The sequence below is a fragment of the Micromonas commoda genome, chromosome 10, assembly GCF_000090985.2.
Source record: "Micromonas commoda chromosome 10, complete sequence".
Lineage (NCBI taxonomy): Eukaryota > Viridiplantae > Chlorophyta > Mamiellophyceae > Mamiellales > Mamiellaceae > Micromonas > Micromonas commoda.
The window spans coordinates 779,691-802,127 of NC_013047.1; the positions used below are offsets into that span (position 1 = coordinate 779,691).

At 68.8% G+C, this 22,437-nt stretch overlaps 7 protein-coding genes across 7 annotated transcripts; 3 read left to right on the plus strand and 4 right to left on the minus strand.

Moving 5' to 3' along the window:
* Nucleotides 1-4: 4 nt before the first annotated feature.
* MICPUN_109052 (predicted protein) lies at nucleotides 5-1,092 on the plus strand. The gene has a single exon (XM_002508486.1). It carries the CDS (start codon nucleotides 7-9, stop codon nucleotides 994-996), a length of 990 nt encoding a protein of 329 aa, XP_002508532.1. The 5' UTR covers nucleotides 5-6; the 3' UTR covers nucleotides 997-1,092.
* Nucleotides 1,093-1,114: 22 nt separating this feature from the next.
* On the minus strand, nucleotides 1,115-3,343 carry MICPUN_62025 (chromodomain-containing protein; the record flags this gene model as incomplete). The annotated part of the gene is made up of 1 exon (XM_002508768.1): nucleotides 1,115-3,343. The coding sequence occupies one exon, from the start codon at nucleotides 3,341-3,343 to the stop codon at nucleotides 1,115-1,117; it is 2,229 nt and encodes a 742-aa protein (XP_002508814.1).
* Nucleotides 3,344-3,538: 195 nt separating this feature from the next.
* On the minus strand, nucleotides 3,539-8,740 carry MICPUN_62026 (SNF2 super family; the record flags this gene model as incomplete). Its single annotated transcript, XM_002508769.1, has 1 exon — nucleotides 3,539-8,740. The coding sequence occupies one exon, from the start codon at nucleotides 8,738-8,740 to the stop codon at nucleotides 3,539-3,541; it is 5,202 nt and encodes a 1,733-aa protein (XP_002508815.1).
* Nucleotides 8,741-8,877: 137 nt separating this feature from the next.
* Nucleotides 8,878-9,147, minus strand: MICPUN_74659 (predicted protein; the record flags this gene model as incomplete). Its single annotated transcript, XM_002508770.1, has 1 exon — nucleotides 8,878-9,147. The coding sequence occupies one exon, from the start codon at nucleotides 9,145-9,147 to the stop codon at nucleotides 8,878-8,880; it is 270 nt and encodes an 89-aa protein (XP_002508816.1).
* Nucleotides 9,148-9,765: 618 nt separating this feature from the next.
* Nucleotides 9,766-10,314, plus strand: MICPUN_72389 (predicted protein; the record flags this gene model as incomplete). Its single annotated transcript, XM_002508487.1, has 1 exon — nucleotides 9,766-10,314. A coding segment is annotated over one exon (549 nt), but the record flags the coding sequence as incomplete, so codon positions are not given.
* A 205-nt stretch (nucleotides 10,315-10,519) lies between these two features.
* Nucleotides 10,520-16,074, minus strand: MICPUN_62029 (predicted protein; the record flags this gene model as incomplete). Its single annotated transcript, XM_002508771.1, has 2 exons — nucleotides 10,520-15,797; nucleotides 15,977-16,074. 2 exons carry the CDS (start codon nucleotides 16,072-16,074, stop codon nucleotides 10,520-10,522), a joined length of 5,376 nt encoding a protein of 1,791 aa, XP_002508817.1.
* Nucleotides 16,075-19,154: 3,080 nt separating this feature from the next.
* On the plus strand, nucleotides 19,155-22,049 carry MICPUN_85693 (predicted protein; the record flags this gene model as incomplete). The annotated part of the gene is made up of 3 exons (XM_002508488.1): nucleotides 19,155-20,136; nucleotides 20,290-21,341; nucleotides 21,462-22,049. Coding segments are annotated over 3 exons (2,622 nt in total), but the record flags the coding sequence as incomplete, so codon positions are not given.
* Nucleotides 22,050-22,437: the final 388 nt, after the last annotated feature.

Below are 22,437 nucleotides of genomic sequence, written 5' to 3' on the forward strand. Positions count from 1 at the left end.
TGGAGGATGCCGCCGCCGCTGTCGCAGCTGCTGCTGCTCCTGGCGGGCTTTACGCGTCTGGTGGATGCGCAGGGCGACTGCATGCCGCAGGGGTCGGTCGCCATCTTCATGGTGTACCAGGCGGAGAACCCCGACAGCGTCTTCTTCTCCGAGGACGGGTGCCTGGCGGGCGGTGGGCGGGGCACGGGATGCTGCGCCGGCGCGCAGTGCAGGGTGTGCGAGCCCAACCAGGTGACCAGCGCGGGGGGTAAGCTCATGCGCTGGAACTCGTGCCAGTGCGAACCCTGCCCGCCGGGGAGCGTGCAGTTCCGGGTGGGCCAGAACACGTGCATCGAGTGCCCCGCCGGGTGGTACCAGCCCGTGGCGGGGCAGACCAACTGCATACAGTGCCCGCCGGGGACGTTCAACCCGTCGCGAGGAAGGTCCGCGACGTGCAGCGAGTGTCCGCCCGGGACGTACTCCAAGTCCTCGATCCTCGCGTATCGCGAGGCCACGACCAAGCTGTACCGCGCGGCGGATGGGACTGAGTTTGACGACTCGGCGGGAGCCACGTCGTGCACCGAGTGCCCGGCGGGAACGTACCAACCCTCGCCCAGAGGTCGCAACGCCGACTCGTGCTTACCGTGCCCCCCCGGGACGTACTCGAACCGCGGAGCGGCGGTGTGCAGCCCGTGCCCCGCGGGCACGTATCAGCCGCACGAGGGCATGGCCGGGGAGGAGGCGTGCCTGCCGTGCCAGGCGGGCAAGTGCTCCGACAGCGACGGCAGCGAGGACTGTTACCAGTGCTGCCCGATCGCCAACCTCGCGTGCGACGCGTACATGAAGCGCGCGCAGGGATTTTACGGGACCCAGTGGTGGTACTCCAACGACGGCAAGACGGGGCAGGTACCCACGGACAGGTACTCGGATTTCCTCAAGGCGCTTTGCCGCAGAGGCTGCACCAAGTTCGGCGTCGTCAACTGGTGCGTCACCGGGACGTGTTCCATCACCGAGTGACGAACGCCGTCTATCTTCAATCTTCTCTATAGTTTACAGCGGTAACTTAGCTACTAGCTCTAGCGTAGCCTATTGATGCGACACCCCTAAACCCTCATCACGTCGACCGCGAAGAGTCTCAACAGTAGTATTCGCTCCGCTTCATCACCCCGCACATCGTCTCGTACTTCTCGACGGCTTCCCGACAGCTGGTCAGGTTGGATTCGGGCTCCCACGAGGGCTTCCACGGCCGTCCCCTGCCGTCCGTCCCGGACCACGCGACCTTGTACTGCGTCTCCCCGTCCTCGAGCACGCGCTTGCCGACGATTTCGTCCACGCCCCACTCGTCCTCGTCCTCGTCGTCCTCGTCCTCGTCCTCGTCGACGAGTTCGATGCGGATGACGTCGTCCTCCTTCGCGCCGGGTTCCGTCGCGAACCCAACCTGGCTCGGCTCGAACCGAAGACGCGTCGCCGCGTTCTTAGCCACAAACGCCCTCGCCTGTTCCGCGCCCGCGCGCCCGGTGTTCCCGTACGTCGTCGCCTCGAACGCCGTCTTGAACGACATCTGCGACCGGAGCCTCTGCGAGACGCCTTTGTCCCGCGGGTTTTCCCTCGCGAGATGCTCGAGCGTCGCGTCGCTATACGGCTTCTGCGCGCGGATGGTCAGCGAGCGTCTGACGCCGAGAGGGTTCCACGCCGGGGCGCTTTCTTGCGAGGGCGCTTTCACCGCGCGGATGCCGTGCTCCAGGTCGGTGCGCGCGGCGCCCGACATGACGTACACGGAGCGTCGCGGAATCTCCAACTCCAACGCCCACGACTTTTGTCCCTTGTTGACGCGCGAGCCTCGGCCGTTGCGCCACGAGTCGGACTCCGTCACGCCCGATTCCGTGGGGTAGTCGGCGAAGTCGTTCTCGAGCGCGGCGTTGCGAATTCGGTTCCCGATGCCCCGGTCGCTCCTGCAGTTGGGCGTGAAGAAGAGCACGCCGTCGGCGCCAAGCGAGACCCCGACGACGACCTCGCCCCACCGCTCGCTCGAGTCCAAGTGGGACATGAAGCCCACCCGCGGAGGATAGCTCTGCGACAAAACGTGATCCGGGGTGATGAGCGTCGGCTCCAGGCCGCTGTCCCTGACCACATTGGCGACGCGCATGATGTCGTCGGGCATCTGCGCGAGGCCCAGCGTGCTGTCTATGCGTTTCTCCGACGCCGTCGACCGGGTCGCGCCGAAAGGAAAAAGTTTTTTATGCGTGAACAGCGTTCGCTCCACGTCCTCGGTGAACGCCTCGTACAACACGTGCAGCCCCTTGATCCCGCAGACGTTCCGCCTGATCTCCGGCGTTCTCTTCCTCGTTTTCGTCTTCGTTCGAGGCGGCGGCGCCTCGCCCCTGGCGGCCAGTCGAACCGTCCGCATCCTCTCCGCCGCCTCCCGCGCCGATGGCGTCAGCTTCAGCTTCAGCTTGATCGAGGGTTCGGTCGACGGGGACCGGTCGTCGTCCTCTCCGAGCTTCAGGGCGTTGTCGTCTCCCGGGAGGATGGTCGCGAAGCTGTCGGTGAGCTTCTTCAGCGAGCCGAACTTTTGTGACTCGCGCGTCGACGCGTATCCGAGGACGAGCTGCTCGCGACTGTGCGCGTTGAACGCCTCGACGGCGGCTTCGATGTCGTTGTGGCGGCTCAACGTCTTCGGCCTCGTCCCCCCTCGCTCGACGACCCTGACGCAGAAGGTACCCTTCCTGGTCATCCTGATCCCCGTCTCGTGCGCGCCCTGGAGGTCCGAGTGGATCCACTCGTCGCACTTGATGTGCGACGGGTCGAGGTGCTCCTCGAGCAGCTCCTGCTCCGTCGCGCCCTCCGCCCGCGCCGTGCCGTTGTAAAGCCTCACCGCGTCCCACACCGTCTCCACGATGCCGAGCCGGTGGTACCCCGGCCGTCGGCGCGCGGCCTCGTCGCCCATCTTCTCGCGGGGAAAGAGCACGCGGAGCACGTGTTTAACGTTTCCGTCGCTATCCGTGTCGGGGAGCTCGAAGATGTGCTCCAATCCCTCGACCGGGAGACCGGCGCCGTCGGGTTCCTCGCGGTCGTCCGGGATCGGCGCGCGGAAGTTGACGCACGATCGTTTGCGGAAGACGGGAGCGGCGCTCGGCGTGGAGCGAGAGCGGCGCTTTGGCGGTGAGCACCCGGCGGCGACGTCGGCGGGGTCGGAAGGCTCGTCATCCTCCGACACCAGATCTACCAACTCGGGCGCTTTATCCGAGTCACCACCCGAGCGACTTCCGTCGATGATCTCTTTGAGGCTCTTGTGCTTCTTCGCATACCCATCGGGGACTCCCAGGAGCGGGCCTGCTAACGGATGCGTCGTTCCAGAGCACATTTTTGTGCGCATCGATGGCCTGCCAATCATGGATGTCGTCGCCGAGGTATTGTCAAACCGAACTCGCCGTGAACCTTTACTTCGAGAGTGAAGTGTTGCCTACAACGAGGGAATGATTCGGCCCAATGCGGTAACTTAGCTCTAGCGTAGCCTATTGATGCGACACCCCTAAACCCCATCGTCGTCGTCGTCGTTCTAATCCGTGAGGACGTTGGTCTCCGTCCCAGGGCTCGCATCCGCCGACCCCGCCCCCGCTCCGACGACGCGTCTGGGTATGAGAACCTCAACCTCCGATATTCGCAGACCCGAGCCGGATCTGGCGCGGCCGACATCCTCCGCCTCGCCCGGCGCCGCCTCCCGCCGCCGCCTGCTCAGCTCCTGCACGTTCTCTTCGACTGTGCCCTGTAACAGAAATCTGTGCACGCACGTGGGCATGGTCTGCCCGATCCTGTCCACGCGTTTCATGGCCTGCGCCTCCGCGCCGGGGTCCAACACCGGCTCCAACAGGATCACGTGCTGAGCTTCGGTGAGGTTCAATCCGTTCGCGCCCCTTCGCAGCGGCATGAGCAGCGCTTTCGGCGACGGCTCACCCGCCGGCGGCGGCGCGACCCCTTTGAACGCGTCGATGGCGTCGCGGAGTTTACGCCCTCCGCCGAGCGTGTGCGCGGCCGGGACGTCGTTAGCCTTCAGCGCCGCGGCCACGACTCGAAGCGCGTCCTCCCACTCCGAAAATACCAAACATTTCGCATCCCGATGGCCACCCGGCCTGTCCGGGTCTAGAAGGTACATCACCCTGCGAACCACGGCTTCGACCTTGGTCCCCCAAGAGCCCTTCACGACGAGCGCAGCCTCGTGCTGCAGCTGTTCGCGCTCGGTGCCGAGACTCGCGTCCATGTCGGCGCCGTCCCCAGCCCCCGCCGCGGGCCATCGAACGCATTTGACGCGCGACGATCCCTTGGCCACGTAGTTGACCTCGTCTGCCGCGGTTCTGACCCGACACGTCGGACACTTAAAGCATCGCGGCGCCCGCGGGTGAGCCGGCGGCGGCGCGCGCGAGACGAGGGCGTCGGTGCACCCGACGCACAGCCTGTGGCCGCACGGCAGCACGGCGAGCTCCGCGGCGGCGGCGGACGAGTCAACCTCCTCGACGCAAACCGGGCACTCGAACGGTCCCGAATCTCCCCCGCCATTCTCCCTCTCCTCGTCGTCTTTCAGCCGCTCCAGGAATCGAACCTGCGACTTGGCCTTTCGCAGGTCGTCCTCGTACGCGGCCCTGTCGGCGACGTACGCCTCCTCCATGTCGTCGAGCTCCCACTCGTGAACGACGGACGCGCGGAGGTGCTCGGGAACGGGATCGGGCAGACCCCCGAGCGCGACCTCGTGAGACGCGCGAACCCTGATGCGCGTGGTCGCCATCGCGAGCTCGTCGCGCGCGTACATCTCCTCGCGCTGGTGCTTGACGAGGATCATCGCGCGAGTGAACTCCCTGCGCATGTCTTCCATCATCTCGAGGTGCGCGAGCGACGATTCTTTCGCGGCGACGGCGCCGAACCCCTGCTTTGGAACCCGAGTGGCTAAAAATTTCAGCGCAACCTCGGCGGAGGACGGCGCGGATCGCCCGTCGCCGACGTCAGCCTGCGCGATCCTCCCGCGCCCGCCCGTCGTCATCCCCGCGTCCATGCCGAGGTGCCCGAAGAGGACGTCCTCGTATCGCTTGAACAGCGGCGACGCGGCGCAGTGCTGACACAGCGTCCGACCGCCCCCCGATCTCGCGTCGATGTCGCGGAGGTTTCGTTCTCGGTTCGACGCGGGTTTGGCGCGTTGACGCCCGGCGAAGACGACGCCGTCGTCGTCGTCGTGCATCGTGGTCTTCGCCACGCACAGCACGCACTTGCCCGCAGCCTCCACGTCGACGGGATCGGCGTCCGCGGTGACCTTCGCGAGGTGTTCCAACCGGTCGAGAAATTCTTCGCGACGTCGGCCCAGCTCGTCCAGCGCCGTCTCCAGCGCAAACCTGAAACCGGCGAGGTCGGTGAAGGCGACCTCGCGACCCTGCCAACGCCCCGACAGCTGGTTATCCACCAGCCTGTCGAGAGTCGATCGCCCGCCGTCCGCCGAGCGCGAATGAGAGTCGATCAGCGCGGACCACCACGCGGCGCCCGCGGGGCCCGCGCCCGACGCGCCGCAGATTCGAGCGTTTTTTTTAACGGATTCCGAAACCTTGCGAAGGTCCGCGGCGGCGGCAAAAACACCGCCCGCGCGCTGCGCGACGTACTTTCGCCGCTCCGTCTCCGCGTCGTCGTCGAGGGAGTCGTCGCGTAACGTCCTGGCGACGGGCGCGTCGGGTCCCGCGGCTTCCAGAGCGGCGCGAAGGTTGTGAAGCGCGTGAAGTCGCTGAAGCGAGTCGAGCCGAAGGTTGAGGCCGTCCTCGGCGCCCGCCAACTCCAGGCGCAAAACCTCGCGGTAATGGCCGACCGCCGCGGGGTAGTCGCCGCGGCACATGGCCACGCCGGCGCTGGCGTTGAGCGTGAACGCCACGAGTCTCTGCGCCTCCTCCGCCTCGGTGCGCTGGCGGTCGATGAGAACGGCGTGGATCTGGGGCATGGTCATGATCACGCCGCTGTGGATGCCTCCCGCTCCGATGACGCCGCCGCCGTTGCCTTTCGCGAGGCTTCGGACGCCGTGCGTACCCGCCTGGGGGTGGTTACACGCCTGGCGCAGACGAAGTAAGGGCTGGAGGACCTTACGAGATTCCTCAGCGGTGAGGTAGCGGTCCTCGTCGTCGTCGTTCGCAGTCAGATCCACAATCTCCTCCTCCTCCACCTCTTCAAAGGCTTCGTCCTCCCCGTCGTCGATGAGGTCCGCGAGTTCATCGAGCTCGCCTCTTCCCAGCCTGCGTCCGCGCCCGTTCCAGGCGGCGGATGCACCCTCGCGCCTCATCCGTTCCTTTCGCCTCTCCTCCTCGCGTTCCTTCTTAAACGCCCTCGGGTCTTTGATCCTCCGAAGCGCGTCCCGAGCTAAACCCTCGCACACCTTCCGTTGCTGCTGATACCAGTGCGCCTCGATCCCCGACGGGCGCAGCAACGTCACCGTCTGTCCCTGCGGCGGCAGCGCGAGCTCGTCGGCGACGTCCGCTCGGGCGTTGCGCCACATCAGGCGTCGAAGCGACCTATGTAAAAACTCGCGAGCCGAGTGGTGATGCGCCTCGTACGGTGTCTGCACCATCCTTCGCCACCACCCCGCGTCCGCAAAGGGCGACGGACCCCCGAGGAACGCGAACAGGCCCTGGAGGTCTTCGAGCCCCCTGGACACCGGCGTTCCCGTCACCGCCCACCTGTGCACGGCCGGCACCATCCTCGCCATCGCCGCCGCGGCCGCCGTCGAGCTCTCGACCATCTGCGCCTCGTCCAGGACGACTCTCCACCACGTCAACCTGGTGAGCGGCGTGGGAATCACCGAGTACCTCTTCACGTGCCTGCTGGCCCGCGATCCCGCGTCCCCGAGCGGGTCGTGGTGCAGATCCCCGCGCAGGACGTCGTACGTGGTGAGCACGACGTCGGCGGCGGCGAGGTTCGCGGCGGACACGACCCCGTCGGACGCGTTTGAAAGGCGTTCGTCCGTTTGAAAGGTGTCCGTTTGAAAGGTGGCATTTGTCCGACGCTTACCCGCGTTCGGTCCCCCGGCGTCCCTCGGCTGGCCCTCGTACACCAACACCCTCACCGCGCCGGGTTTAGCGTGGCGGCGGAGCTCGGCGCGCCACTGGGGCAAGATGGGCGTCGGGCACACCACGAGCGTGGCGCGACAAGGCCCGGAAACGACCTCGCCGGCTCGCCTCGCGACGCACGCGCCGCAGAGAAACGGCGGCGCGTGGGCGGCGGCGTCCGCGTCCGCGTTCTTCTTCTCGGATATTTCCTCGAGCCTCGCGGCGACCTTCACGGCGTCTGAGGCGGTGTCGTCGTCGACGTACCGCGCGCCTCCTCGCGCGAGCGACTTGGCGTGCGCCGCGGCGCGCTCCCATTCGGCTCGCGCGTCCAGAGACGCTCGGATAGCCGCGTCGGCTTTTTTGCGATGTCGCGTCTCATCCGCCTTGGTGTATCCGACGCACCGCGCGTGGGACCACTGACGGCACCCGTCGCACGCGAGCCACATGCCCTCGTAGTCGTCTTCGGTGTTGCCGCACACGCACCCGACGATCTCCTCAGTCTGCTCGTCGTCGTCGGCGTCGGCGACTTTCTCTCCGGTCCCAGCCTCCTCCTCCTCCTCCTCCTCTTTCTTCTCCTCCTTCACAACCGCCGGCGGCTCGAACCTGTGCGCCAGCACGCACATCAGCAGCTCGACCGTCTTTCCCAGACCCATCTCATCGGCGAGTATCCCGCCCGAAGGTTCCGCGACGCCGCCGTCGAACCTATCGCGCGTCAGCTGACCGGTGCTCCAGTTGACGTAAACTTCGTCGCCGAGCCGGCTCCACAGGGGATGATTCGACGATGACGTCTTCCCATCGTCCTCCTCGACGCTATCGCCGCGCTTGGACGCCGCCGGGACTCCCCCCCGCTCGCGGCGTATCATCCAGTCCACGGCCCTTCGCTGATACGGCCTCGGCGTCGGCACGAGCTCGGTGAACGCGCAGCCGTCGCAACCGTCGGGGCAATCGCGCGGGGGTTTGGCGGCTTCGTACACGTCGCGCAGGAGGTTGTGCGAGGCTGGGACTAGCGGCGACAGCTGTGGACCGACGTCGTCGACGTCGTCGTCGTCGTGCTCTTCGATGCCCGCGGCGTATCGCTCGAGCGTGCGGCGGCGCGGGGGCGCGAGCCAGGCCAACGCGGCTCTCTGTTTGCCGTGGTGGCCCTTCCTCGCGAATTCCTCGGGATGCGTCGGTGATTCCAGCGCGTCGGGCGCGACGAGCACGGCGAGCGTGCATCGCGTCGCGTCTCGCGCGTCGAGGCGGAGCGCGAATCGTCCGCGCTCGATGAGGAAGAGGAGCGCCGAGGCGGCGTGGAAGCTCGGGTCGCGCTCGGGTCGCCACTCGCGCTCATCGCCGGACGGTGACCCGTCCTTCTCCTCGTCGGCGAAACTCCACGCCAGTCGCGGGACCTTCGAGCCGTCGCCGGCCACCTCGAGCGTGAGCCGCGTCGGAACCGACGCGGGAGACGATGTGGACGCGTCATCGCCGCGTCTCGCGCGCACGCCGTTCAGCCTCGCCACCTCCACCCCGTCGTCGTCGCGATGCTTCTCCGGCACGAGCGGCGCGACCACCTTGGTCACGCTCCGCGTGAAGGCCTCGCTCCTGGCGCGCTTCCGGGCGGCGTCGGCGGCGGCCTTATCGGCCTCTTCGCGGGCACGCTTGGCGTCCGCGGCGGACGCCTCGTTCCGCTGCGGAGCCGCCTTCTTCCTCGGCATGGCCGCTCGCCCGCGCGATCTAAGGCTATGACGTCGGCACTTCTCGTCGGGGCTCGGAAACGGAAGAGTTGCACTCTCATTTTTCGGACGATCTGATTGTTTACAACGGGGCAAGCTACAACGGAGTCAGGACGAGTTCACGGCCAGGGCGCGGGAGGGTCCTCGTCCGGGGACCTGCCGGTGCTGCGATGGCCCCACACCGTCTCCCAAACGCCGTCCACCTTCTTGAAAACGTTGGTGAACACGTACACGTCGTCGTTCGGCGTGCCCTTGTACGAGAAAGTGGCGGACGCAACCACGGCGCTGTACGCCATCGTCCTGTCCTCGCTGAAGTCGAGCATCTTGATGTCGATGAGGTCGCCGGAGACGCCAGTGACGTCCTTGCTATCCATCATTGCCTTCATCATCTCCTGCGAGGCGGGGTTGCCCGATGGTCGGCATGTCCATCCCTTCCACAGGTCGAAGTACGACTCGTCATCCGGTCGGTAGGTGTGGATTCGCTTCAGCAGATCTCGGACTTGTTGCTCGTCGGAGGACGCGACGGCGGAGAAGGCGCGGGGCTTAACCGGGCGCGAGGAGGCGCGGGACCTGAGCCGGGCGGACGCGCGACCGGCCAGTCGGCCGAAGAAGGCGGGGCGAAGAAGCGAGGCAGCGCTCATAACGTTATGGGCGACAATTTCACGTCCCGAAAGAAATCTCCAGCTGTCCAGCTGCAGATGGCACCTTCGAAACCTGCGTGGGCACCCCAGCCAGCCAGGGGAGTTTCAAACAGCGCCCGCAACGTCGACTGCAACCCGGGCAAAATAACCGCGCCCGCCTCGTTCTCGAGGGCGATCAGCGCCGTCAACCTCGCGAGCTCCTACCGGTTCACGCGCCGGCTCCGGGGTCCAACGGGAGACAGCCTCCGCCTCGCGCCACCCACCAGATCCAGCACGCGTTACATCATGCACAACTTTTTCAAGCCCGTCGCGACCTCCGCCGGCGGCGAGCCCGCGCCGAAGAGATCCAGACCCTCGGTCCCGACGTGGAAGGCGGTGCACGAGTCCATGCTCGTCCGCGACGACCCGGGATGCAGGCCCAACCACCGAATCGCCGCCTTCGACCTCGACGACACGCTCCAGAAGACCCGCAGCGGGAAGCCCGGGTACATGGTCACCGACCTCGGCGATTTCGTTCCGTGGAACCCGCGCGTGCCGCCGAAGCTCCGCGCGCTGCACGACGCGGGATACAAGGTCGTCATCTTCAGTAACCAGGGCGGGGTGAAAGGCGCGATGGAGGGTAAGCGCGCGGACGTGGTGCGCGCGCGGCTGGACGCTTTCGCCAAGGAGGTTGGCATCCCGATGCAGGCGCTGTGCGCGACGCAAAAGGGCGAGAAGGATCCCAAAAACTATCGCAAGCCCAAGAGCGGCATGTGGGCGCACTTCGACTCGAGCCTGAACGGGTCCGTCTCGCCCGACTTACCCGCGTGTTTCTACGTCGGGGACGCCGCGGGGCGGGAGGGCGATCACTCGGACTCGGACAAAGGTTTCGCCGTCGCCGTCGGCGTCAAGTTTTTCACCCCGGATGAATTCTTCGCAGACGACGACTTGCCCGACTTTGTGACGGAATCGGCGGAGAAGAAAAAGGGGGACGCGAAGGAGGAGCTCGGGGAAGCGAAAGGCGGTGGCGGGGTGATCGTCATCGACGACGACAGCGAATAGTCGGCGGATCTCCGGGTGGGACGCGCGCGCGACGAGTTAGCAACGAGAAGAAGCACGGTGATAAAAAACGTAAACCTCGTCACTGAAGGCGATAGCACTGCACCCTCCCGCTCAGCGACGGCGGCGGCGCCGCCCACCCGGTGTCCCGCCCTTCGCCCGCCACGGACTCGAAGATCAGCAGGCGCGCGTCCACCTCCTCCCCGAGGTCGAAGCAGAGCGGCGTGCGGTTACGAACCGTCGGAACCGCAAAGTCGCCCAAGTGCGTCAGCGTCTCCTCGGGCAGCAGAGGAGGCTCAAACGACATGGGGCCACCCATCAGCGACGAACCCAGCGACGATCCCAGAGGATCGCCGCCCAGGGAAACGCCGTGACGCTGCTGCTGCTGCTGCTGCTGCTGCTGCTGCTCTTCCTCGGCGAGGGCGTAGACCCTGATCACCCACGGCTGAGCGCGGGGCTGCGGATCCGGCGGAAAGACTCGAAACCCGCTCACTGTTTTACTCGCGGGTGGAAAACCCACGTGCAGCACCGATCCGTTCGAATGCGCCTCCTCGAACGCGACGGGGGACCTGGAGCGGATCCCGTGGTTGGGCGCGGAGTTCTCCAGCGCGCGCGCAACCTCGGGTCGGCTGGAGAGCCTCGCCACGGCGTCCCGCGTAGGATCGGCGAAGTCCGCGGCGGCGGCCGAGGAAACCATAGCCGGATCCGACAAACCCTCGTCGTCCGGGGACCCGACGAGCGACGGCGTGTTCGCCGGGAACGTCGGACGAACGACGAAACGCGCGGACGCGAGGTCGAGCGGTATGTCGCCGGCGTCGGAACCCCTCGCGCCGTCGCCGCTCGAGACGTTTCGCGCCGTCAGTCGAACCACCCGACAGGGCGGGGTCGGCTCGGCGAGGACAACGGCGAAAACCTCGCCGCCTCGAAGCGCGCGTCTTTGCGTCGCCGTCGGTGCGTCGCTCGCGTCGTCGTCGTCGTCGTCGCCGCCGTCGTCGTCGTTCGATCGCGGCGACTCGCCGATTCCGACTCGCGGCGCGCCCAGCGTCCACGTCGTAACGGATGAAACGGTCGCGTCGGCGGATGAAACGGCGGGAACGTCGTCGCCAGTCGAGAGGGTCAGCGTGGCGGCCGCGACGCCGTCGGCGCCCGCGCGTAGCACCGCCCCGACGACAGCCGCGCGCGTTCGCAGCACGAACGTCGTCGACGTCTCCTCCTCGCGCCCTCGCGTCGTCGATGAGGTCGTCACGATGCCCAGGGTGCCGGTGGCGCAGCTGACGGCGACGTCGTCGGCTCGGCGAATCGGATTGGCGTCGACGGATCCGTCGGGGAGGAGCGCCCTGAGCGGCATCGCGGGCGAATCCGGCGCGGCGTCCATCGCTTTGGCACCTCCTTCGGCACCCCCTTCGGCACCGGCGTCGCGGAGCCTACCCGCGTGCGTCGCCGACGCCAGGGCCTCAATCTCCGCGAGGAGCGAATCCTCGCGCTCCCGGCGGAGCGCCTCGAGAAGCGCCGCCGGTCTGGCCGCCTCGCGTGCGGGCGTGGCGAGCGACGCCGCGTCCGTCGGCTCCGACGCCCGCGACGACGACCCGTCCTGATCCCGCGCGACGCCGGACTGCTGCTCCCGCGTCGGAGTGTCCCGCCCCGACGACGCCGCCGCGCCGGGGTACACCACCCCAGCCGCGGTGCGCACGACGGAGACGCCCGTCCCCATGAGCTGCTCCCACGGGGACATCGACGCGATGCTAGACAGGCGGGAGGGCGTCTGCGCGGCGCGTTCCGCGGCGGCGGCGCGTTCATCCGCGAGCGCGCGTCTGTGCGCGTCGACGTCGCGGCGAAGGAGCGCCGGGAGGGGATCAAAGTCTCGCGGTGACAAACCCCTCGCGGCGAGGACGCCGTCCCTGCTTCGGGCGGGGAGACCCAGCCGGAGCCTGTCCCTCTCGAGCTCCAACAGCGACTCCAGCGAAGGACGTCCAGCGCCGATTTCCGCGGCGTTCATCGCGGCCATCGCCCTGTCCCCGTATTCGATCTCAGTCGCGCCCGTCCCGGGGGGAGTCGAAGCCGCCGCCGAGGGGATGTTCATCGCGGCTCCGAGGGGATCGACGACACCTCCGAGGGGATCGACGACACCTCCGAGGGGATCGACGCCACCTCCACCACCGCCCTCGCCGCCGGTGGTCTCGCCTCCGACGTCGTCGCCTCCGACGTCGTCGCCGCCGCCGTCGTTCGACGGGCGACGCAGCGCGGGGACGGACATCGACATGTTGCCCGACAAGTTCGACGCGAGAGCCGCCGCGGACGACGAGACCGACCGGAGCGGGCCGCCGGCGCGTTCCGTCGCCGGAGCAGCGTATGTCGCGACGGGTTCGATCGCCGGCGTCGCCGTCGGCGCGCCGAGAACCTCGACGTGTCCCAACACCAAAAACTTATCGGCGAAATCGCCGTCGTCGGAGGCTCGAAACGTCACCGCGATGATCCGGCACGCGCCACGCGGGGGCTCCATCGCCTCGATCGCCCCTCCCACGTCCCTCGCGGCGTTCTCCGCGATGAGCTGCGTCGTCGGAACGGAGTCGTCGAAGCTCCACCCGCGGCCGCGGCCGCGCGCGGACGACGACGGAAGCCCGAGGCGGAATAGCATGGGGGTACCCGGGGGTGACCTCGGCACGGCGAGGTTGAGCGAAATCGGCCTCAATCGATCCAGCGACGGACCGCCGAGGACGTCCACGAACCTCGGAGCGGCGTGCTCGGGCGCGCCCGGCGCGGACGTGAGGAGTAAATGCTCGGGCGCGCCGGGGCGTCCGAGCCAGACGGCCATCGCCGCGCGGCGCTCACCCGCCGGGCACACCCACAGCGGCGTGGTCGCGCCCGCCGTGCACGCGGCCAGGAGAGCCTCAGGCGGCGAAAGCGGTTCGCCCATGGACCGCGGCGCGACGAGGACGGCGGCGGCGGGCGGGCGCGTGAGCACCGCGGTGCTCTCGGCCACAGCCGCGTCGTTGTCGACGATGGACGACGACGCAGTCAAAGCCGTCGAGGGTCCGCCGTTTGCGGGATCCGGCGAGGAAGGCTCAGAGGACGACTTACTCGGCGGCGTCGCGGCTATGTTGTTGCCAGAGTCGGAGCGGACGAGCCCCCCTCCGACGATCCCGCCGCCGCGTCCTCCGCCGCCGTACCTGGAGCACGAGGGGAAGTGTCGCTCCCTGTGAGCGCCGAGGAACATCTCAAACTGCTGTTGCCGGTGCACGTCCTGCGTCATGTTCAAAAACCTTCGCTGCGCGGAGATGGACATGTTGCTCAGACTCGCCGCGGCGTGGTACGCGCTGCTCCCGCCGCTGCCGCCCGCCTTGACGCTCCGTCCGTCGAGCAGGTGAAAGATCTGCGTGTGAATCGCCCTGGACGCGGTGTACACAGCCGCGTGAAGGTCACCGTTGACGAGGAAAATTTCGCACATCGCGGAAAGCGCGGCGGGCAACATCTTACCTCGGACCTCGTCAACCCCGGACCCCAGGAGCCTCCACGGCCCGGGTCCCGCGTTGGACACGCCGCCGATGGACGCGGTCCTACGCAGCCCGCCGTGAGCGTCGTCCAACGCGCCGGATGGCATCTCGGGCTCTGACTGTTGCGCCGCGTGAGGCAGCGTCCACGACGTCGTCTTGGTGTTGTGATCGATGTAGAACGTCCGCCCGGTGACGGGATCGAGCCTGCTCTCCCACCCGGGCGGCAGCGTCGGCGCCGACGACGCCTCCCGTCTCCCGTACGTCGCGGCGGACGCGGATGCAACCGCGGAAGTCGCCGGGTTAGCTCCGGCGCCATCCGGATCGTTTGAAACATCCGACACCACCTCCAGGCCCAGCAGCCCGCACTGCTCGACCAGAACCTGCACGGCGGCGAAGTAGCTCGCCAGGTTGGTCCTATCGAGCGAGTCCGCGCAGTTGTACCGAAGCACGCCCCGCTGCCACTTGAACGTCATCTTCGTGAGGCGAGCGGCGGAAGCGTCCGTCCCCGACGAGCCCGAGCCCGAGCCCGAGCCCGAGCCCGAGCCCGAGCCCGAGCCCGAGCCCGAGCCCGAGCCCGGGTCCGCTCCGGCTTCGCAGACGCCGTGCGAGACTCCCGCGTCCACCAGGTACGACCTGAGCGCGGTCCACAGGCCCTCCACGGTCTTGCCCTCGCCCAGGGACTTGATGTTCGCGTGCCAGTCGAAGTTGAGCACGGTAATCGCGGACAGACCGGAACGTTTGCGAACCCCGCGAACAGCCTCGTGAAAATGCTCCGAGAGTAAGAGCTCGGGTTTACCCGGCGCGCACCTCAGCAGGTTCACGCACGTCACTGGGAGCCCTTCCGTGTCCGTGGCGTCCCCCGGCCTGTACTGCCTCGCGAGCCTGCTGAAATACCGACCCGTGCCCTGGTACGGGTTCTCCGACGCGATGTAGATGTCAGCCTCGCCGATGGCCTGCTTCACCTCCTGGCCCCAGCGAATGGGAACGGATCCCCGGCGCCACACGTAAGACGACCACCGCACCGGACCACCCGCGGTCCCCCCGCCCGGGGACGACGCCTCGGATCTGTCGGTAACCACCGGAGAGGTCCGCCCGGAGCTTCCCGCGGGGGAGTTCCGCCCGCTCCCGTTTGGTTCCGTGTGGTTATTCTCGGATGGAGCTTTTTGGTCAGTCGACGCATTCGTCGCGGCTCCACCCGCGCCCCTTCGCCACACCAGCTGCTCCATCTCCACCTCGTTCCCCGGCGCCGCCGCGGCGTTGAGCCCCCTCGCCAGGTACCGCGTGCCCGGGTGCAGGCGGCTGCGCCGGCCGAACACGGCGAGCCTCCACTCCACCCCCCGCGCATCCGTCAGCGCGCGGCTCTCGGCCAATCCCTGAAGCAGCGCCGGGCACGCGCCCGGGATGCCGAGCCGGCGCACGGGGGACGCGAGCCACTCGTTCCACACCCACTCGCCGTCGGGAGACGCGATGGACTCGTCGGTGGCGTGGGCGAACGACCTGGTGACGTCGAAGGTCTCGCAGTAGAAGTAGAGGTTCTCCAGCGGGATGTCGGTGAGCGCCTGGACGTTGGCGCGCTCCTCGCGGGTGAGCACCGCCGCGGGGTTGCGAAGCGCGCATCGCACCCACTGCGCCTCGGTGACCGTGAGCACCTCGTGGCCGTTGGGCAGCACCACCGCCGTGCGCACCCTCTTCGCGATGAGCGCGAGGGCGCAGTCCCCGAACGCCGCGCAGCCGAGCAGCGCGCACCCCTCGGTCACCGTCTTGCACACGCCCCTCCGCCTGAGATGCGCGACAGCCGCGGACTGGGAGGGGAAGACGTCCAGACCCGGCGCGTGACCGTGCTCCAGGGCGCCCGTCGTGCTGCACACCCTGATGTGACGTATCGTGAATGGTGGGAACGGAATCGGTCAGTCGGTCAGCGGGGTGAGCGAGCGCGGTCGTCGCGGCGGGGGTCCGGTCGAGCGGCCGCGGTGTTACTTCGTGCGTCCCATCGGATAAAGGCGCGGGAGTGTTCGGGGTTGGGGGCGTGACGGGCGATCGCGACGCACCGTATCACGTGCGTATCGACGCTCCTCGCCGGGCTCAGCACGAGGTGCAGCTCTCCGCGGTCGCTCTCCACCGCCGCGACGGAGCTCCTGTGCCGCATGTCGCCCCCCCCTTCTCCCTCACCCGCGCGTCCCCTCACTCCCGGGCGCGCCAAAAGAATGGAGAGGGCACCGCAGCACCGTCTCCTCTTCGCGGCTGCCAGGCTCGAATTCGCGGTTTGAATTTCAGCTGTCCTCGGCACAGCCGATCGTTGTTTGCCTCCTCTCACACGCGAGGTCGGCGGGACCGAGGATGACGATGATATCCTCGCCGTCGCCGCCCAGGAGGGTCGGCGAGGCCTTCTCGGGCCTCACCATCGAGGACCGCCGCGCGATGACCCCGCTCGGGCCGGCTCCCGACGCGCACGCCGCGCGCGGGCTGGGCGCGACCGTGTTCGTCCCGACCGGAGAGGCTCTCCTGTCGGAGGAGCTAGATCTGCCGGGTCACGGCGCGCGCGGTGGGCCCGCGAGGGCGGGCGCCTCGAGGGACCTCGCCGCGGAGATGCACACGCCGGATGCCGCCAGGGGTTTGCTCCTCGGCAGGACCGCCACGATCGGCGCATCCGGCGACCTCACCGAGCTGGACATCTCCTTCGACAGGGACCTCGACGATGACGACGACGACGACGACGTCGCCGGTGGCACGCGCCCGGCGTCCTCGGATCCCCGCGCGGCGAAACCCCGACGCGGGACGCAGTGCCTGCTATTCGGTGGCACCGTCGAGAACGACATGGACCACGACGAGGAGGTGTACGTCCGCGGCAGGCACGTGATATGGTCCGCGGGGGGATGCGTGAGGGTACGATTCACCGCGCCCGAACCCGTGCGTCAGGCGCTGTGGTGCCGCTTCGACGACGGCGACGGGCGCACGCCGGAGCCGACGCTGTGCTTGAGGCACGACGCGTCGCTGACCACGTACGCCGCCTCCGGCGCCTCGCACACCATGCCCCTGAACCGCGTCGGTTCCGGGGACCTGCGAGCGTGCTCCGTCGGGTTGCTGGTGCCCACCAAGCGCGGTCTCGCCGCGCTGACGCATCCGCTGGACAGGGCCGAACTCGTGGTCCCGGCGGACGTCGGTTCGATACCGCCGGGCGTCGAACGATCTGTTTTCGCGGCGCACGTCGGCGAGGTGGTGTGGAGCTGCGCGCGGTCGCCGTTTATCCTGACCCACGACGCGACGCTGGGCGCTCACGCGCTCTGGCGCGTCGACGTCGGTAAAGATTCATCGTTCGCAGACGGCAACGCGGCGAGCGCGCCGTTCGACGACGAAGCCGGCCGCGACATACTCCGCGCGCCCGGGCTCGCGGACGGCCCTGACGCGAGCGGGAGTATGTCGCGGGAGATGTTCGAGAGGTACGCCTTTGCCGAGCACGGGAGGGTGTCGGCGACTCGGGTGTGGACGGAACCGAGCGGAACCTCGCGATATCCACGAACGTACGCCGCGCTCGCGCACGACGACGCGGGCGCCCCGACGATCGCGACGCTGTGCGAACAGACGCGCGAGCTCGTCGGGTGGCGGCTGGACGGTGACGGTTCGGGTCCGCCGATCGCGTCGTTTCGCGTCCCGGACGTGGCGTCGTTCGTCGCCGTGGCGGCGACGAGGGGCGAGGACGCGTTGGATATCCTCGCGATTCACGAAAACTCTGAGGGGTTTAGGTGCCTCACGCTGCGCTGCGGCGGCAGGGCGGTGTTCGAGTGGCCGGGGACGTGCGTGTTGGGCGCGACGGGCGCGCGGGTCTCAGACGTGCAGTCGCTTCACTCGGCCGTCGGGGGGAGGTGCACCGCGGCGCTCGACGGCGGCGGATCGGTTAGACTCGCCGCGCCGACGCCGCCGCGGCATCCGGCTTCCCGGGCGTTACTGGAAACGCTCGACGCGTCCCTGCGGAACGGCGACCGCGCGGAGGCCATGTCGCTCGTGCTGGCGTCAGCCGCGCGAGTTAGGGACAAAGACGCGGAGTGGGCGCTCGCGTCGACGGAGGTGGCGAGGTGGTGCGGATGCGATTTTAACGACGAGGACGGGTGGGCGGGAAACGACCCGATATTGAGGGACGACCCGACTTTGGGCGAGGGGAGCGACGACGACGATAACGACGATGACGACGATGACGCGTGGAACGCGCTCCTCGCGCGGCAGCAGCGGCTTGGACGGGGACGGGGGCAAGGTGGGCTCAATCGCACGGACCGCGACGAAATTGACGAGCCGCTTCCCCCCGAGTTGGCGTCGAGGGCTTTCGACGTCATGGTCGCCACGCACGCCGCGTACGAATCGTCCAAGCTCGATTCCCTCCGTCGTCCCGCCCTCGCACCCCTCAACGCGCTGTGCACCGCGCTGGCGACGACGCTTCGGCGATCGCGCAACGCGGACATCGCGGCGATCGCGGGCGGCTACCTCGAGCACCACGGCCGCGACGCCGGCGCGGTGGTGGGCGCGACGACGTACGTCAGAGCATCGCCGATGGGACCCGTACCGGACGTGACCGCCGCGTTGGAGCTCGCCCTGGGTGGGGTCGGGACGGAGACGTGGGCGGGACTCGTGCCTCCCGCGGTGGCGGCGGAGATGGCGGAGATGACGGGGAGGGACCGGAAGTCACCAGAAGCATCCGCGGAAGTCACCGGAAACGGCCCACGCGTATCCGGATGCGTCCAGTGGGCCGCCAACGTCGTCGCGTTCGTCGCTCGCGCGGCCCAATCCGCCCGCGCGGCCGCCGCCGGAGATGACGAGACGGCGACACAGCTGGCGAGAAGCGTCGCGCTCGCGATGACTCGAGCCCGATTCGGCGCCGCCGAGCTCGCGCGCGTCCCGAGCGGGTTGGGTTTGACCCTTCGAGACGCGCTTCAGCGGTGTAAGCGTTCGCCGCCGACGCGTTGGCCCGCGGCGGCGTACTCGCTCGTGGGCAGGGACGATCTCGCTTCCGCCGCGGTCGAGGGCGGGGATTGGGACGGGGATTGGAACGGGGACGAAAAGTCGGCACCCCGGGACGGGGACGGTCGTCGGCGCCGGTGGCGGGCCTCGGTGGACGTGAGGATGCGCGCGGTACCCGGGGGTTTTCTCGGCGACGACGACGAGTGGGAGCGAGACGAATTAAACGACGACGAGGATGGCGAAAAGGCGGGACCACTCGGCGAACGCGAACCCGACGGGATGGGCCACCTCGAAGCGTACGTCGGCCCCTTGCTCTTCGGGCGCGACCACAGGTTGCGCGAAGTTCGCGCGCTTCTCGAGAGCGCTCGCCCGACGCCCATATCGCTCGGGTCGGACGGCGGCGGGGGCGGCGCAGCCGGCGGCGGTCAGGGCGGCGACGGAGACCCGGAGGCTGTCACCGCGCAACAGGCGCGGCTGTGGTCGCTCGCGCCCCGGACGTCCGCGCTCGCCGTCGGACGAGGCGCGTTCACCCTCGGAACGAGCCGCGCGAGGCCCACGGAATCGCTGCGGGTGCCGACACTCACCCTCGCCGGCTGCCTCCCCGCGCAGAGGGGCGCGACGGTGAAGCTCGACCTCGCCGCGTCGTCGCCGTCGACGGATTTTACCGCCTGGCCCGAGTTCCACAACGGCGCCGCGGCGGGGCTGGCGCTCGCGGCGAGGACCAAGGGCGAGCTCACCCGCGCGTGGATCGTGTTCAACCGACCGCGAGAACCGTCGCACGCGCACGCGGGGGTCCTGATGGCCCTAGGGCTGACCGGTCATCTCCGGAAGCTGACAAACACGGACCTGTACAGGTACCTGGTGCAGGAACACGACGCGACGACGCTGGGGGTTCTCGTCGGCGTCGCCGCCGCCAGACGGGGCAGCATGAACCCGGACGCGAGCAAGATGTGCTTCCTGCACCTCCCCACCAGGCACCCGAGCGCTTTTCCAGAGGTTGAACTCTCGCCCGCGGTGCAAGCCGCCGCGCTCTTGTCCGTCGGGCTCCTGTACGAGGGCACCGCGCACAGGCTCATGTCGGAAATTTTACTGGCGGAGATTGGGCGGGATCCCGGCGGCGACGGCGCGGCGCACGGCCGCGAGGGGTACGCGCTCGCCGCGGGGCTCGCGCTCGGCCTCGTCACCCTCGGCCGCGGGCGAGCCGCCGTCGGTTTGGCCGATTTGCAAATCCCCGAGCGGCTTCGCCGTTTCCTCGGCGGGGGTTCGGAGCCGGGCGGCGAGGGCCTCGCCGGGAGGTCGCCGATGTCCCGGCAGCCCGGCGGCGCGGGCGGCGATAACGCGCGCGTCGGCGCGCAGGCGTGGGAAATCGGCGAGGCTGAAGAGCTCGAAGCCATCGCGTCGCTCGCGGGGGGAGTCAACGACCGCGACAGGGGCGTGCCACCCGGCGAGGACCAGGTCGCCGCCAGCACGAGCGGCGGTCAGGTGATGGAGGGCAACATGATCAACCTCGACGTCACCGCGCCGGGCGCCACGCTGGCGCTCGGTCTGATGTTCATGCGAACCGACGACGAGGGCGTCGCCGCGCACTTACGCGTCCCAAACACGCACTTTGCCCTGGAACACGCGAGACCGGATTTTATCCTGCTGAGGGTCGTGGCGCACTCGCTGGTGATGTGGAACTCGATCCGTCCCACGATGGAGTGGGTGCTGTCCAACCTCCCGCCGCTGCTTCGCGTCTCGCTCGAGCCACCGCGCGACCTCGAGGCTTCGCTGCGGGCGATGGAGGATTTAGGCGGACGCGCGGGGGGCGCGGTGGACCGGGAGGCAATCGCGCAGGCCCACGTGCACGCGTTGGCGGGCGCGTGCATGTCGGTGGGTCTGCGATACGCGGGAACGGCGGACGCGACCGCGGCGGCGACGCTGCGGGAGATGACCTTACGTTTCGTCCGGCTCAAGTCCCAGTGCAAGGACGGCAAGGACGGGCTGGGCGCGCTGATCGATCGACCGACGCTCGAGACGTGCGTCGGGGTGGCGGCGGTGGCGCTGTCGTGCGTGATGGCGGGAACCGGGGACCTCGCCTCGCTCCGGCTGCTACGCCGACTCCGCCTCCGCTTGGACACGAGCAGCTTGGACGCGGGGCAGCAGGGCGCGGCGGCGGCTGCGGCGGCGGAGGCTGCGTCCGGCGGCGGCGGCGCCTCCGGGCTGTCCCACGGCGCGCACATGGCCATCGGCATGGCGATCGGGTTTTTGTTCCTCGGCGGCGGGACCCAAACGTTCGCGACCGATAACGGCTCCGTCGCCGCGTTGCTCATCGCCACGTACCCGCGGTTCCCGCAGAACACGGGCGACCAGCGCTGCCACCTGCAGGCTTTTCGGCACCTCTACGCCCTGGCGGCCAGGTCCAGGCTGCTGCAGACGGTGGACGCCGCGACGCAGAGGCCGGTGTACGCCCCGTTGGAGCTCACGGTCAAAAAGCTCACGGTCGGGTCAAACTCGTCGCCGGGTCTGACGACCCAAACGCACGGGGAGAACGCGGACCCGAACGTCTCGGCCTCGGATACGAATTCGGATAAAATTTCGGAGAAGAATCCGGAGGCGGAACCGACGGACGAGACGGAGACGTTTCACGCCACCGCGCCGTGCCTGCTGCCGGAGGAGGACCGGCTGGTGAGGTTGCGAGTCGTGGGCGACAGGTACTGGCCCGTCGAGGTGAACCTCGCGAGCACCGGCCCCCATCGCGCCGCCGCGATTGACCTCCTCTACGCCAGGAGGCGGCTTCCGGTGCAGAGGCTCACCGGCGCGCTTCCCTACGCGGCTGATCCGACGGGGGCGAGGGCGGGCCTCGCGCGGGCGCTTCACGCCGCCGCGGCCGCGTCGCTTCGACCCCCGCGCGTCTTCGACGCACGCGAGGACGACGACGACGCCACGGGCGTGGCGGTCCGCGCGTCCACCTACGGGTCCTCCGCGCTGGAGCAAGACGCGGTTGGCGTGTTCACGTCGGACCCGGCGCTGCTGGGCTTCAAGAGGCTGATGTGCGGAGTGGTCGGCGCAGACGACGCGGCGTCCGCGGAGCTGGCCGAGTTTTGCCGAGCCGCGCTGCACGAGTGCATGACGCGCGAGGACGCCGCGTCGTTGCCCGCGTACGTCGACCTTCACGCGTCGGTGGCGTCGCTCATATCCGCGGCTGCGGGTGAGTCGGCGACCGTTACGGCGACCGTTACGGAGGGTGCGTCGGATGCCACGTCTGCGGGTTCGGGCGCGGAGATGGGCGCCGCCGCCGCCGCCATCGCGCACTCGCTCACCGCGTGCGACGTTCGCCTGCTCGCGGCGTACTCGGCCGGGACGGCGCGATCGGGTCACCCGGATCCGCGAGCGCAAGGCGGCGCGACGATGTCCCGGTCACTCGCCGCGGGTTTTCGCGCCGCGGTGGCCAAGGCTCTGGAAGATATCGGGTACGCGTCACGCGGGGGTTTGCTCCGAAGGTACCTCCTCGGCGAAAACGTCCCGTCCGGTGGGTTGTTCGGGTGCTACCTCCGGTTTCACGGGATGCCGTCGCCCGGCG